General features: G+C 38.5%; 1 protein-coding gene across 9 annotated transcripts in view; it reads left to right on the forward strand.

The window, feature by feature from the left end:
* GPATCH2 (G-patch domain containing 2) overlaps positions 1-12,216 on the forward strand; it is a 112,589-nt gene that overhangs the window by 8,917 nt on the left and 91,456 nt on the right. For 5 of the 9 annotated variants that reach the window (XR_011557505.1, XM_070734395.1, XM_070734399.1 and 2 more), the window contains exons 3-5: positions 4,360-4,421; positions 8,316-8,498; positions 10,263-10,342. Coding sequence is in view for 7 of the 9 variants with exons in the window: in XM_070734395.1 (XP_070590496.1) it covers positions 4,360-4,421; positions 8,316-8,498; positions 10,263-10,342 (325 nt within the window). In the remaining 2 variants the exon portion in view is untranslated. The remainder of the gene's footprint in view (positions 1-4,359; positions 4,422-8,315; positions 8,499-10,262; positions 10,343-12,216) is intronic. The other 4 variants (XR_011557506.1, XM_070734396.1, XM_070734400.1 and 1 more) reach the window with 1 other exon arrangement.

Here is a 12,216-nt window from a genome sequence, read left to right on the forward strand (position 1 = left end):
AGCCGCCCCGAGTCTACAGAGAGGGGCGGCGTACAAATCTGATAAATAAATACATTTTTTTAAAATGGGCCAACCAGAACTTCTGGTTAGCCATTGGGCCGGTTTTTTTGTCATCCCCAGGGTTCAGGAGGTTTTCCTCCGCTTGCATGTGTGCTGAAGCTGACACACAGCAATGCATGCTACAGGTTCGCCATCCCTTTCCTAGGAAAAACTACTTTTTCTAAGGCTACTTTTTCTAAGCCTACTTTTTCTAAGGCTCTTTGCTGGAATATCTGTAAGCTAATGATTTTAGGATAAGGATGACAAGTGAACATTGTGGCAGCTCTGTTATATTAATAGTAACCTGAAGAACTGCAAAACTAAAGAATGTAAGATAGTAAAGAAAGTAAGAGGGCACAGTTGTTAGAGTACATTATTGCAGGCTAGCTTTACCCACAGCCAGGAGTTTGATCTTGATCGGCTTAAGGTTGACTCAGGCTTCCATTTTTCCAAGATCAGTAAAATGAAGACCCAGATTGTGGAGGGCAATATGATGACATTTATAACCCACTCAGATAGTGCTTGTAAAGCATTACCAAGCAATATATAAGTCTAAGTGCTTTTGCTATTGCTATTTTAAAAATTTCCACAATCCATAGTCATTTTTGAAGCTGAGAAGCTGAGTAGGATATCAATATATGTGTAATTAATAATTTGCTTTTTTGCAATATGAATAGAGTTCATACAACACTATATATTCTTGCAAATGCCTTTCCTTTTTAGTACAACACCTTTTATTGGTTGAGAACTTTCATCCAACAATAGGTGTAGTTATTTACTGAAATATTTGCCTCATCGTCCCTTAGCATGGGAAACAAAGACACTTAACAACTGATAACAGATAGGAAATAGGGTTGCAGTTCATAGGTGTAGCATGTGCTTGGCAAGCCACTTCAATCTCTGACTATTTAAATAGTGGTTTGAAAAAAAGATCTGCCTAAAACTTGAAAACCAATGTAAGCCAGTCTCTGCACTAACAGAGGTAAATGGATCAATAGCTTGACTTGTTTTAAACAATTTTCAGTATTTCCCAACCGTTGTATACAATAAAATTACCAAATAATTGTATGGAGAAAACGTAAAGAACCATTGGAAGAAATATGAAAGGGCTTCCTTAAAATCTTAATTTAAAAAATAAAAAATCCACAGGCATTTGTAAAGGACATTTTTAATTTGACTTTTTTCATGGCAAACTTGTTCCTGTTCTGCTTTTGATAAGAGCTCTCCTAGATAAGTGGCAAGCACTTGATGCCCTGAAATATTGAAAATAATTTTTAACATATATGAAAACCAAAGTAATGCTTATGGACATTATAAATTAGCACCAACAGAGAAAACCAGCAGTTACTGTGATAGATGCAGTCATTTGACTGCACAATTACACACTTATTAAGCAAATTGGCATTGGAAAGCTTTGATGCTTTTTAAATCCAATCCTTATTATTGCAGACTGCATTGCAATTCAATTCTGGCTAGATATGTTGATTGGATGATTGCTGAATCCTTTTAGGTATGATCAGATTTCTTTCCTGGTTATAATTGTGACTTGCTTGCTTACAGTCCTAGATTATACTAATTTATAATTTACAATTAATGAAACTCTTTGTGAAGAGGTGAATGTTACTGAACGAAGGTGATTTTTTAGGATATTAATAATAGCTTCCAAATCTTTACCAGAATTGATGGAACACATCATTTCCTTTGCAATTTGGGTAAGTCAAGTAACTAAGCATCCAGTTGTGTACAATACAGGTACAAGTAGAATTCTTTATTGGCCAAGTGTGATTAGACAAACAAGGAATTTGTCTCCAGTGCGTAAACTCTCAGTGTACATACAATAATAGTGATAGAACAGCGACAGTTTTAAAAATTCAAAAGTACTCTTTAGAAAATCCAAATCATCACAGAAATTAGGCACCAAAATTGCAAAAATCTATAAGATAACCTAGTTCAAAGATATAACTTTAAATGAAGTTTGAATAACAAGGTTAATTACTGTTTTAAAAGTTGAAATATAGGATTAGATTGTATTAAATTACTGGATTAATTAGCATTAAATTACTGATACTAAACCTGTGGACTAATTTCAAAACTAATATAGTATCAACGTATTGATACTGTAAACGTATGTCTTTAGGATTTATAAATAGTTGGGAATTAATCTCCAATGTATAAAAGTGAAAATTCACTGCAAATCTGAAAATATCACCTTCTGTTGGTCACAATTAAATTCCAAATAAAAAGCGTATTTCAAGTTATTGTGGGATTTTACTTTTTATCTTTTTGAAAAATAATTATTTGTGAAACAATAGTTCGTTGGCAGTGATATTTAGATAAATTTTAAAACTCAGGATTACTTACTCCAAAAAATTAGAAATGTTTGGACATTGATTGCATTCTGCATCCTGAAGCTGTTTTACAATAGTAAATGCTTATAATATTAAATATACATTCGTACATAATTTTCTACATTTTTTACTTTCACATAATCATTTGGGTAATGAACACAAAAATATGTTGTGAGAAACAGAAATTAGAAAGTATCAGATTGGGTTTTTTCCTTATACAGTGGTCCCTCGATCATCGTGAGGGTTCCGTTCCAGGACCCCTCGCGATGATCGATTTTTCGCGAAGTAGCAGTACGGAAGTAAAAACACCATCTGCGCATGCGCAGATGGTGTTTTTACTTCCACCGCCGCCCGCCCTTCGCCCGCCCACCCCGTTGCTCGCGCCTGGGATTCCCCGCGCGCGTGCCGCCCGCCCGCCCACGCCGTTGCTGGGGCCGCTTCCCAGCTGGGAAGCGGAGCTGGGATGTCCCCAAGCGCGCGCGCGTTGCTGGGGCAGCTTCCCAGCTGGGAAGCGGAGCTGGGGTTTCCCCAAGCGCAAGCGCGCGCACCGCCCGCCCACCCACCCCGTTGCTGGGGCCGCTTCCCAGCTGGGAAGCAGAGCTGGGATGTCCCCAAGCGCGCGCGCGTTGCTGGGGCGGCTTCCCAGCTGGGAAGCGGAGCTGGGGTTTCCCCAAGCGCGCGCGCACCGCCCGCCCACCCCGTTGCTGGGGCCGCTTCCCAGCTGGGAAGCGGAGCTGGGGTGTCCCCAAGCGCGCGCGCATTGCTGGGGCAGCTTCCCAGCTGGGAAGCGGAGCTGGGGTTTCCCCAAGCGCGCGCACCGCCCGCCCACCCACCCCGTTGCTGGGGCCACTTCCCAGCTGGGAAGCAGAGCTGGGATGTCCCCAAGCGCGCGCGCGTTGCTGGGGCGGCTTCCCAGCTGGGAAGCGGAGCTGGGGTTTCCCCAAGCGCGCGCGCACCGCCCGCCCACGCCGTTGCTGGGGCCGCTTCCCAGCTGGGAAGCGGAGCTGGGGTGTCCCCAAGCGCGCGCGCATTGCTGGGGCCGCTTCCCAGCTGGGAAGCGGAGCTGGGGTTTCCCCAAGCGCGCGCGCACCGCCCGCCCGCCCACGCCGTTGCTGGGGCCGCTTCCCAGCTGGGAAGCAGAGCTGGGGTGTCCCCGAGCGTGCCGCCTGCCCGCCCACGCCGTTGCTCGCGCCGCCGCTGGGGTCTTACCGGGGCAAGAGGGGGAAGACCCAGGGAAGCCGCCCAGCAGCTTATCTGCCCGGCGGGAAACTCCACCATCTACGCATGCGTGGCCATAGAAAAAAGGCACGCATGCGCAGATGGTGTTGTTTACTTCCAGGTTGAAAACTCGCGATATAGCGTTTCGCAATACTCGAGATCGCGAAACTCGAGGGATCACTGTATTGATTTAAAAGACATCATTGTACAAAAGCTCTTCTTTTTTAATTAAATAATAGAATTGCAATGAATATTTATGAGGTAGGTCCATAATATTTCCAGGTGTTAAGAATAGGTATTCTGACATGGGATATCTATTTTTCATGCAACCAACAGCTGAAATAGTTTGCCTCAAATTCCCTTGTTTTTTCCTTTTTTCTTCCTTTTAAATGAGCAATAATTTTAGGATCAAGCCGAATAGCACAGCATAAGAAAGGAACTGTGAGCCTTTGATGAAAGCAGATAATAAAATGCATCAATTGTATCAGCACCACCTCATTGCAGTCACATCTGGCTAACTGTCAGTGTCCCATTAGATTCCTGTGGTTTTATGTGCCAAAAATAATATGTTCTGTAGTTAATGGAACTGTGTTATTTGCAGTTTGATCTTTGCTTTTTTAAAAAACGATATCCTATTTTCTTTTAGATTTTGTTAAGGCTTAAGTTTCATCTGAGTGCAATCTTGCCTGTTTAAAATTTTATGACTAGGATATCAATTGTAGGTCTGATCTTTTCTTTTTCCCTATTATCATAGTGAATCCAGCAGCCTCAGCAGTAGTGATGCTGGTTTGTTTACCAATGATGAGGGAAGACAAGGTACTGAAACATTTTTAAGAAATGTATCCAGTTAAGTGTTTGTATACTTTGTAAGCAGATAATCAATATCTTAGTTTTTGTTTTTTTAACTAAAAATATTGTATAGAAAATACAGTCTGTCAGGGTTTGTATGTGTTTTTGCTCTGTTTTTGCTGTAAATGTGGAATTGTCTCTAGAGTTAATAAAACAATTCATCAGAATTCTTTCTCATAAAAATTTATATGAAGCCTAAAACATCGTAGTGTAAATATTTTGGTTGATTTGGTATTTACTGGGCTACTGTACTGTCATAATTTTCTAACTCCTGATACTATTTATTTTGGTGTTATAAATTCAAATGTTAGAATTGTCCTGGTGGTGATCTAATACTAAAATATTATTAGCTGCTGAAATTTAAGTAACAGAATTAGAACTAATGTTTTGAGAGGGGTGGCATACAAATCTAATAAATTATTATTAAATTATTATTAAGTTTTATTTTTATAATTTAATTAAATATACTTTAGTCAAATTGTTCTCTTCTACTTCATTACAACTGAGTTTAAAAAGACATACACATTTTAAATTATTGTTTTATGCTCCCAAATAATTAATTTCAAAGATAATATATTTGTTTAAAATTGTGTTGCACTAACTGGCAATTTCTGTGTTTAGTTGTGATCAATGAACATTCAATATTATTTGTTCCTGGCTATCATAAGGTGGGGTTACTTGTGTTCTTTGCACACTGAACAGTTTAAGATGGTAGTTCTGTCTCTCTGGTTGATCAAGATTTTAGGATTATTGTTTCTTCACTACATTTTGTGAGGTACCAAGAGAATTTGTCTAGCTAGTTAGCAACTAAATGCCAGGCTGGATGGGGTGCATAATCTGTACCTTTTCTGGGCACAGACTTCTTAATGCCCCCTAGCATCAGTATATATTATTTAACCAGCAAAAACAGTGAAAGCAATCAGATACAATTTTATTCAATTCAGTCCCACTCCCATTTTGCACATTAAAGCTTTCAAAACAAATTAAGAAGAATGTGGCTGTCAAATTGTAGGCACAAATGAAGTTGCAAAAATTACATCCTTTCTTCTTCCACGGAGAAAACTGCATAGTTTTTAGCCAAGCTAAAATAAATCTTTGCTTCAAGTGGCTGCTATGCCACCCTTTTTACCAGTTATATTACTCTAATCACATGAAAAATCACATGGAAAATGAAAAATGGCTTTAGGGCACTTTAACAAAAATGTAAACATTTCAGATAATTTTGTAAAAGGCATATTTGAGATTTCCTTTTGAATTTTTAGTTTCTATGAATCATTAATCTGGATGATCAATATTTCTATGAAGCTGTGATCTTTCATTTGAAAATAACTTTTACAAAACTTGTTTCTTAACTAATCTTAATAAAATTAAGTTTATTTGGTCACACCCGGCTACTCTTTCGCCCGATAGCTCCCATTTGTTCCAAGTCTCCCATCCTTTCCTTGGAAAGGCGGTAACAACTCACCCAGCAGAATGAAGTGTTTGTTGTTAACTCATGCCAAGCAACACAAGATGGCAGGAGGGCCCTGCTGCAGAGCCTGCAGAGCCAGTCACCCATCAAGCCAGAGGTGCAGGGAGGTGGATCCTGGGACAGGCAGGTAGAAGGGCACTTTAGCAACTCTCCATGTTGCTATGGGGTGGAGGGTTGGGGCCGCCAGAGGCAAAGCCCAGAGGAGCTAAGCCAGTCCTATGGCATCTTGTGTTAGTGCCTGCATGCACCAGCCCCTCTCTTTTTCTCTCTGTTGGCCAGGAACCACTTGTTCAGTGGCGGGCACTCTTGGCCAGGAAAGAGAGAGAGAGAGCAAGCGAGAGGCAGATGTGCACACACACCATAGGACTGGCTTGGCTCTTCTGGGCTCTGTCACTAGTGGCATTTTGAAACATGCTTCTGCCTGTGAGCAGATGGCGAGGCAGGGATCGAGACTTACCTCCTCTTCCTCACAACAGGAACACGTTTCAAAATGCCCCCAGAGACAGAGCCCAGAGGAGATAAGCCAGTCCTGCGGTGTTTGTGTGCACCTGCCTCTCGCTTGCCTTCTCTGTCTCTGTGGAATATTATGGAGCTACAATTGTCACGTCGTACACGCATCTCACGGTCGATTCCACCCTGCCCTGCCCACCTGCCATCCCCAAATTGTGTCCCACTATGAGACACGTGCCCTACCTGGAAATTGTAGCTTTGACGTGTTGCCCGACATTGTGTCCGGAAAAGCCCATTGTAAAAGAAAACTTCTCACAAGTTTGAGAAGTTTGATTGAACTTGTGAGAAATTTTCTTTTACCATGGGCTTTCCTGGACACAATGCCAAGGAACACAACAGAGCTATAAGTCTCAGATAGGATGCGCTCTCGCAGCCCAACATGTCCCACCTGCCAGAAATGTATCTCTGTGAGAGCTTATTATGCCATTGCATGTATGAACGACAGCACTACCACAAGGTTTGACATACTGGCAGAGACATGAGCAGCAGGATGCCAACTGTGCTGGTGTGATGAAGCTCGTGCAGGTCCTGCAGTTTGTGTATCCAATGGCACAACAAGCCTTGCAGAGTCTTGCTTCACAAGGTGGTGACGGTGGGCCAGCCACTTGGCTGGTGCCAAAAACAGGGAGATGTTGTGGCCCACCAGGAGCCCATGCAGCTGGAAGCGGATCCCACCAGAGAAGAGGCTGATGTGGTGATGTGCCAGTGACCTGTGCAGCTGGCACCCGAATTGGACAGTAAAGAGGCTAGAGAGGATTCAATACCAGAGGCAGAGATTCAGCCAGGGCCTTCAGAATCTCCAGAACCTCCCATCAGTGATGAAGAAGAGGAGGAGTCTATTCCTAATAAACGGGCATGCAGAACTGCCAAAATAGCAATAGCAATAGCATTTAGAGTTATATACCGCTTTATAGTGCTTTTACAGCCCTCCCTAAGTGGTTTATAGAATCAGCATATTGCCCCCAACAATCTGGGTCCTCATTTTACCCACCTCAGAAGGATGGAAAGATGAGTCAACCTTGAGATGGTGGTGAGATTTAAACTGCTGAACTACAGTTAGCAGTTAGCTGAAGTAGCCTGCAGCACTGCACTCTAACCACTGTGCCACCCCGGCTCTTTGGCAGGAATGGTTCCTCAGGAAGAGGTCTCCTCAAGAGTATTTTTAGGGCTAATTGGCCACACCTCTAGCCTATTTAAGGAAAGATGACGCAGGCAGCAATTTGCAAGGAACAGTGTTCATTCATATGCCTTCGTGGTTTGAATTCAGAAACGTCTGCTTGATTCTTGTTTCTCTCGGCAATCTTTCTGCAAATTTCTTCGGGACATTTTGCCAACCGTTGTAAGCTTCCTGATATTTCCAAGACTGTTTGCTCAGCCTTGATTTATTTCATGGACTCGTGTTGGCTGTTAATGAAGTTGATTTAACAGCCGGTGTTCAGCAAAGACTGTTTTACATTGTATTTGTGTTTGCCGACTACTAAGGAAGCTTATTAGTAGACTTTAATTTAGTAAATGAAGGTTTGAACAGAATTTGTTTGTGCTGTGTTCTTTGTGGTTCATATCTGGGGCAGAACAGGAGACGGCACCAATGGGACATCCAGTCACACGCTTGCCGCCTACTGCACCCCCCAAAAAAATAAGCCTCCCCGATAATAAGACTAAAGCCATATTCGGGGGGGGGGGGGGGGTCAAAATAAAATAATATTCTGTCTTATTTTGGGGGAAGCATAATAGTAAACGAGAAATCCCAATTAGAGTTCTGCTGCCAAATAAAATACAATATATAAAAGAAAGAAATATTTCTTATTACAGATGAACATTTGGGTGGATAACAAACTTCAGTATATCTTTCTGAAAAACATGTGGAATGTTTCTTATAGGTGATGATGAGCAAAGTGATTGGTTCCATGAAAGTGAACCTGGAGGTGCCTGTGGGATTACTGGAATTATTCCTTGGTGGGAAAAGGAAGATTCAGCAGGACTGGAGAAAGAGATGCCTGACCCCATCTTTCAAAGCATTTTAACAGGCAGCTTTCCACTTATGTCACATTCAGGCAAGAGAGGTCAGCAACTTTTTAAAGACTTTTTTGAAATTTGAGTTATATTAAATTAAATATTGTTAATAGAATTTGAAGTCTGCCTATTGTGTTCTCTGGTAAAAACTAGCCTTTTCTTTTTAAAAATGTTTTTGATACATATAGTAGTAACTGGGGAAAAGCAAAAATTAGTTATATGTCCTTAAACATTAGTGTGATGTGTTTACATTCATAAACAACAGTGTGATGTGTTTACAAATAATAATTGAAGACCTCTTCTAAGAAGATAGCAATGCTGCTCTCTTACAGAAAATATGCCAAACACCTTGTAGAATGCACAGTTGATAAAATGAAGTATGGTCCACAGTAAAATTAGTTTTCAATGTGCCATGAGATTCTTTGATGTTTTGTGCCAATTCATCCTGGTTTCAGGATGTTCTATTAGTTACTAAGAAAATGAATGGTTTCTATTTCAAACCATTCAATTCATTTTAAAAGAGCATAAAGTTTGAGGCAGTTCTGTTTCAAGTTTGTAACTGAGCTTGAAACATTTCCCACTGTTAGGCTGTTTTACACTTGAAACAGCTATTTTGCAATTGAAGCGAGACACTTCAAATTTGAAATGGACTATTTAAAATTTGAAAGTGTTTGAGTGAGAAATCCCTAATTTGAAAGATCTTCAATTACTCCTTTTAAAATTATTAAAAGAAAATGAAGATTTCTCCACAGTATCATCTATACAAATACTCTATTTCAGAAGTTTTTTTCCCCTTTTATAACTTTTTTGAAAATTGCAATTCAGTAAACAATCTAATTTTGCCTCGTCTGGTTATTCATCTCTTGGACGATGATACGACTACTGTATAATGATCAATGTTGATTCCAAAACTTTGATAGCATTAGTTAATAGTACAATTAAATTTCATACACATTTCTGATAATGCAACATGTTAAAATTGGAGTAAAGGTTTGCCATATTTTATTTTCAGATAAATGTAAATAAGGAAATGTTTACATCTGTGATCATAGCTGAAAATATAATTGAAAGTATTTCATGAAAATAGATTTGAACAGAACAAAACAGAACAACCAAGTTGGAAGGTACCTTAGAGGTCTCTTAGTCTAACTCCCCTGCTCAGGCTGGAAACCCTATAGGGCCTATACCATTTCAGGCAAATGGTTATCCAATCTCTTCTTTAAAACTTCCACTGTTGAGAGCATTCACAACTTCAAATTGTTTCACTGATTAATTGTTCTAACTATCAGGAAATTTCTTCTTAATTCTAGGTTGCTTTTCTCCTTGATTAGTTTCCAGCCTTTGCTACTTGTCTTGTCCTCAAGTGTTTTGGAGAATAGCTTGACTCCCTCTTCTTTGTGGAAACCTCTGAGATATTGGAACACTGCTATCACCCCTAGTTCTTCTTTTCATTAGCCTCCAGTCCCCTAAACATCTTTGTTCTCCTTCTGTGCAATTTATACTCATAAGCATAGAATTTAGGAAAGCATGTGTAATATGCAAGGTAAACGTCCAACTGCTTAATCTGTCATTGGCAATGCCTTTGCAACCTACATACTATAAGGAGATTATTGTCTTCTCTAGATAATAATTGCACATTTCCTTTTATGTCTTTGTATTATTTTATGCAAATTTCTTATGCAATCATTTTTAAACCAAAAGAGAATGTTAAACTAATTTAGATGAGGAAAACAAATCTTGAGGCTTTTAGATTGTCCCTTTATATGTGTATACAGTATTACTATATATTAATTGAACTGTAATTTTGTTTCTAGATTTCCAGACAAGGCTTAGTCATCTTCATGGAATGCCAGCCAGGAACATCAAAAAGGTAACAGGGAACACAACTGCAATGGTGAGCTGGTTCTCATAATTTATTGTGAGCCACATTTTCTTATTAAATTAGTTCCAGTATCAACTGTCTGTGCAAACAATTGTATAAAACAATTACTTTACATTTGAGTCTCCCACCATTTTTAATAATTGATTTTTTTCAGAACCGTACAAATCTATGGTACACACAGAGATATATTAAATAATGATCTGATTAAATGGTAATGGCAGTGAATGACAGAGAAGATTTATTTATTTAACATATGTATTATTTAGCATATTGACAAATGTATTTAGCAATCGTCTCAAACTTCTATCCCTCATATTTCTAATTCTATAGTATAGATGATCTGCTTACGTCTTAATTCTGGAAAATCCATATATCTTTTACCCTCAAACGTTTAAAGTTTGATCATTAGAATACAATGTATGAAATATAGACAGATTTAGAGAAACCTAATTTTAATCTTCATTATCCAGAACAAAGTCATTTTTATTCTAGAAGCTAAAATTATCTTGCTGTAGGAGACAAAATCTAAAAATAAGGGGTGCGGGAAGCTTGAGCCTATCAAGTTTATTTGAAATATTAGGCTAATATTTATATGCATTGAATTTTTACATGTATGCTTGATAAGTCTTCAGAGTATTCGGAGAAGGGCGGCATACAAGTCTAATAAATTATTATTATTATTATTATTATTATTATTATTATTATTATTATTATAATAAACATGACATTGTGTTAGTATTAAAATGTCTATTTGTGAAAAGTAGTTTGGCTAACTAAATGAAATTTTAGATCTCCTTGTGCAAGAGTAGCAGTTCTGGGTTAAATCTACTTTAAGACCTTGGCCTGTGAACTTTGTCTTTAGAGGTAATGAATCAGATGAAAGGTTTCTACTTGCTAGTTACAGATCTCTGTATTTTTATTTTTGGTTCACTGCTTGCTTGAACATATCTGGGATTTGTAGCCCATTTTCTAGGCTTATTACAATCTCATTCTAGTATTTTATAGGTGCTATTACAATTGATAGATTAAGTTCATGATATTGATGACACATGACTTAACGAAACTAAAAACTGCATTTCTCCTCTAAATTGTGAAAAAGGTGATTAAGTTTCAATTGGTGGGAGTATGCCCTGTGTGTGTGTATGTATGTATGCATATATTAATGTTTGTGTATATGTAAATAAATGTGAAAAGTCAAGATTTGTTTTCTGATAAAAGATCTTAATAGTTGAAATATTTTCTTTTTCCTGGTAAATATCTCCTACAATTTGTATGATGCATACAAATATTACTTACATTAAATAAATTTCAGAAAGCTGGATAATTTATGCTTTTTTACACAACTTTTGATATAATAAATTACTACTGTTCACATTAGAAATATAACACTGTTGAGGGTATTCTGGTTTCTTTGTAAATTTGATAGGAAAAGTATTTTTGTGGATAATCTTTATTCCAATAAAAATTCCATCTCTGTGTCCATATGTATTAAGCTTTCCTTGTAATATTTTATTATTATTATTAATATGTGCATTGCTGCTTCTTGCAATTTAAAGAAAGAATAACTTCAGTATAGCTGATTTCCTACTTTATAAGCCGACTATACTTCCTACAATCCACTACTGACACACCCAATAGATTTGCTTTGAGAATTTTACCTGTCACGACAAAAGACATAAAGTTATTAGTTATCAGTGAAGAAACTTTAAAAGCAATCTTAAAAACGCTGAAAACCAATAACAAAAGGAGGAATCTTAACGCCTGTGACATCTGGTAATGCTGAACAAGAAATAATTACTGCTATTAGACTGTTACACTGAAAGCAAAAGTGCTTTTAGAGAGATTAATTCCCTGAGCTAAATAGGATACTGCAAATGCAACTCTTT

This window comes from Erythrolamprus reginae, chromosome 1 (assembly GCF_031021105.1).
Source record: "Erythrolamprus reginae isolate rEryReg1 chromosome 1, rEryReg1.hap1, whole genome shotgun sequence".
Taxonomy (NCBI): Eukaryota; Metazoa; Chordata; class Lepidosauria; order Squamata; family Dipsadidae; genus Erythrolamprus; species Erythrolamprus reginae.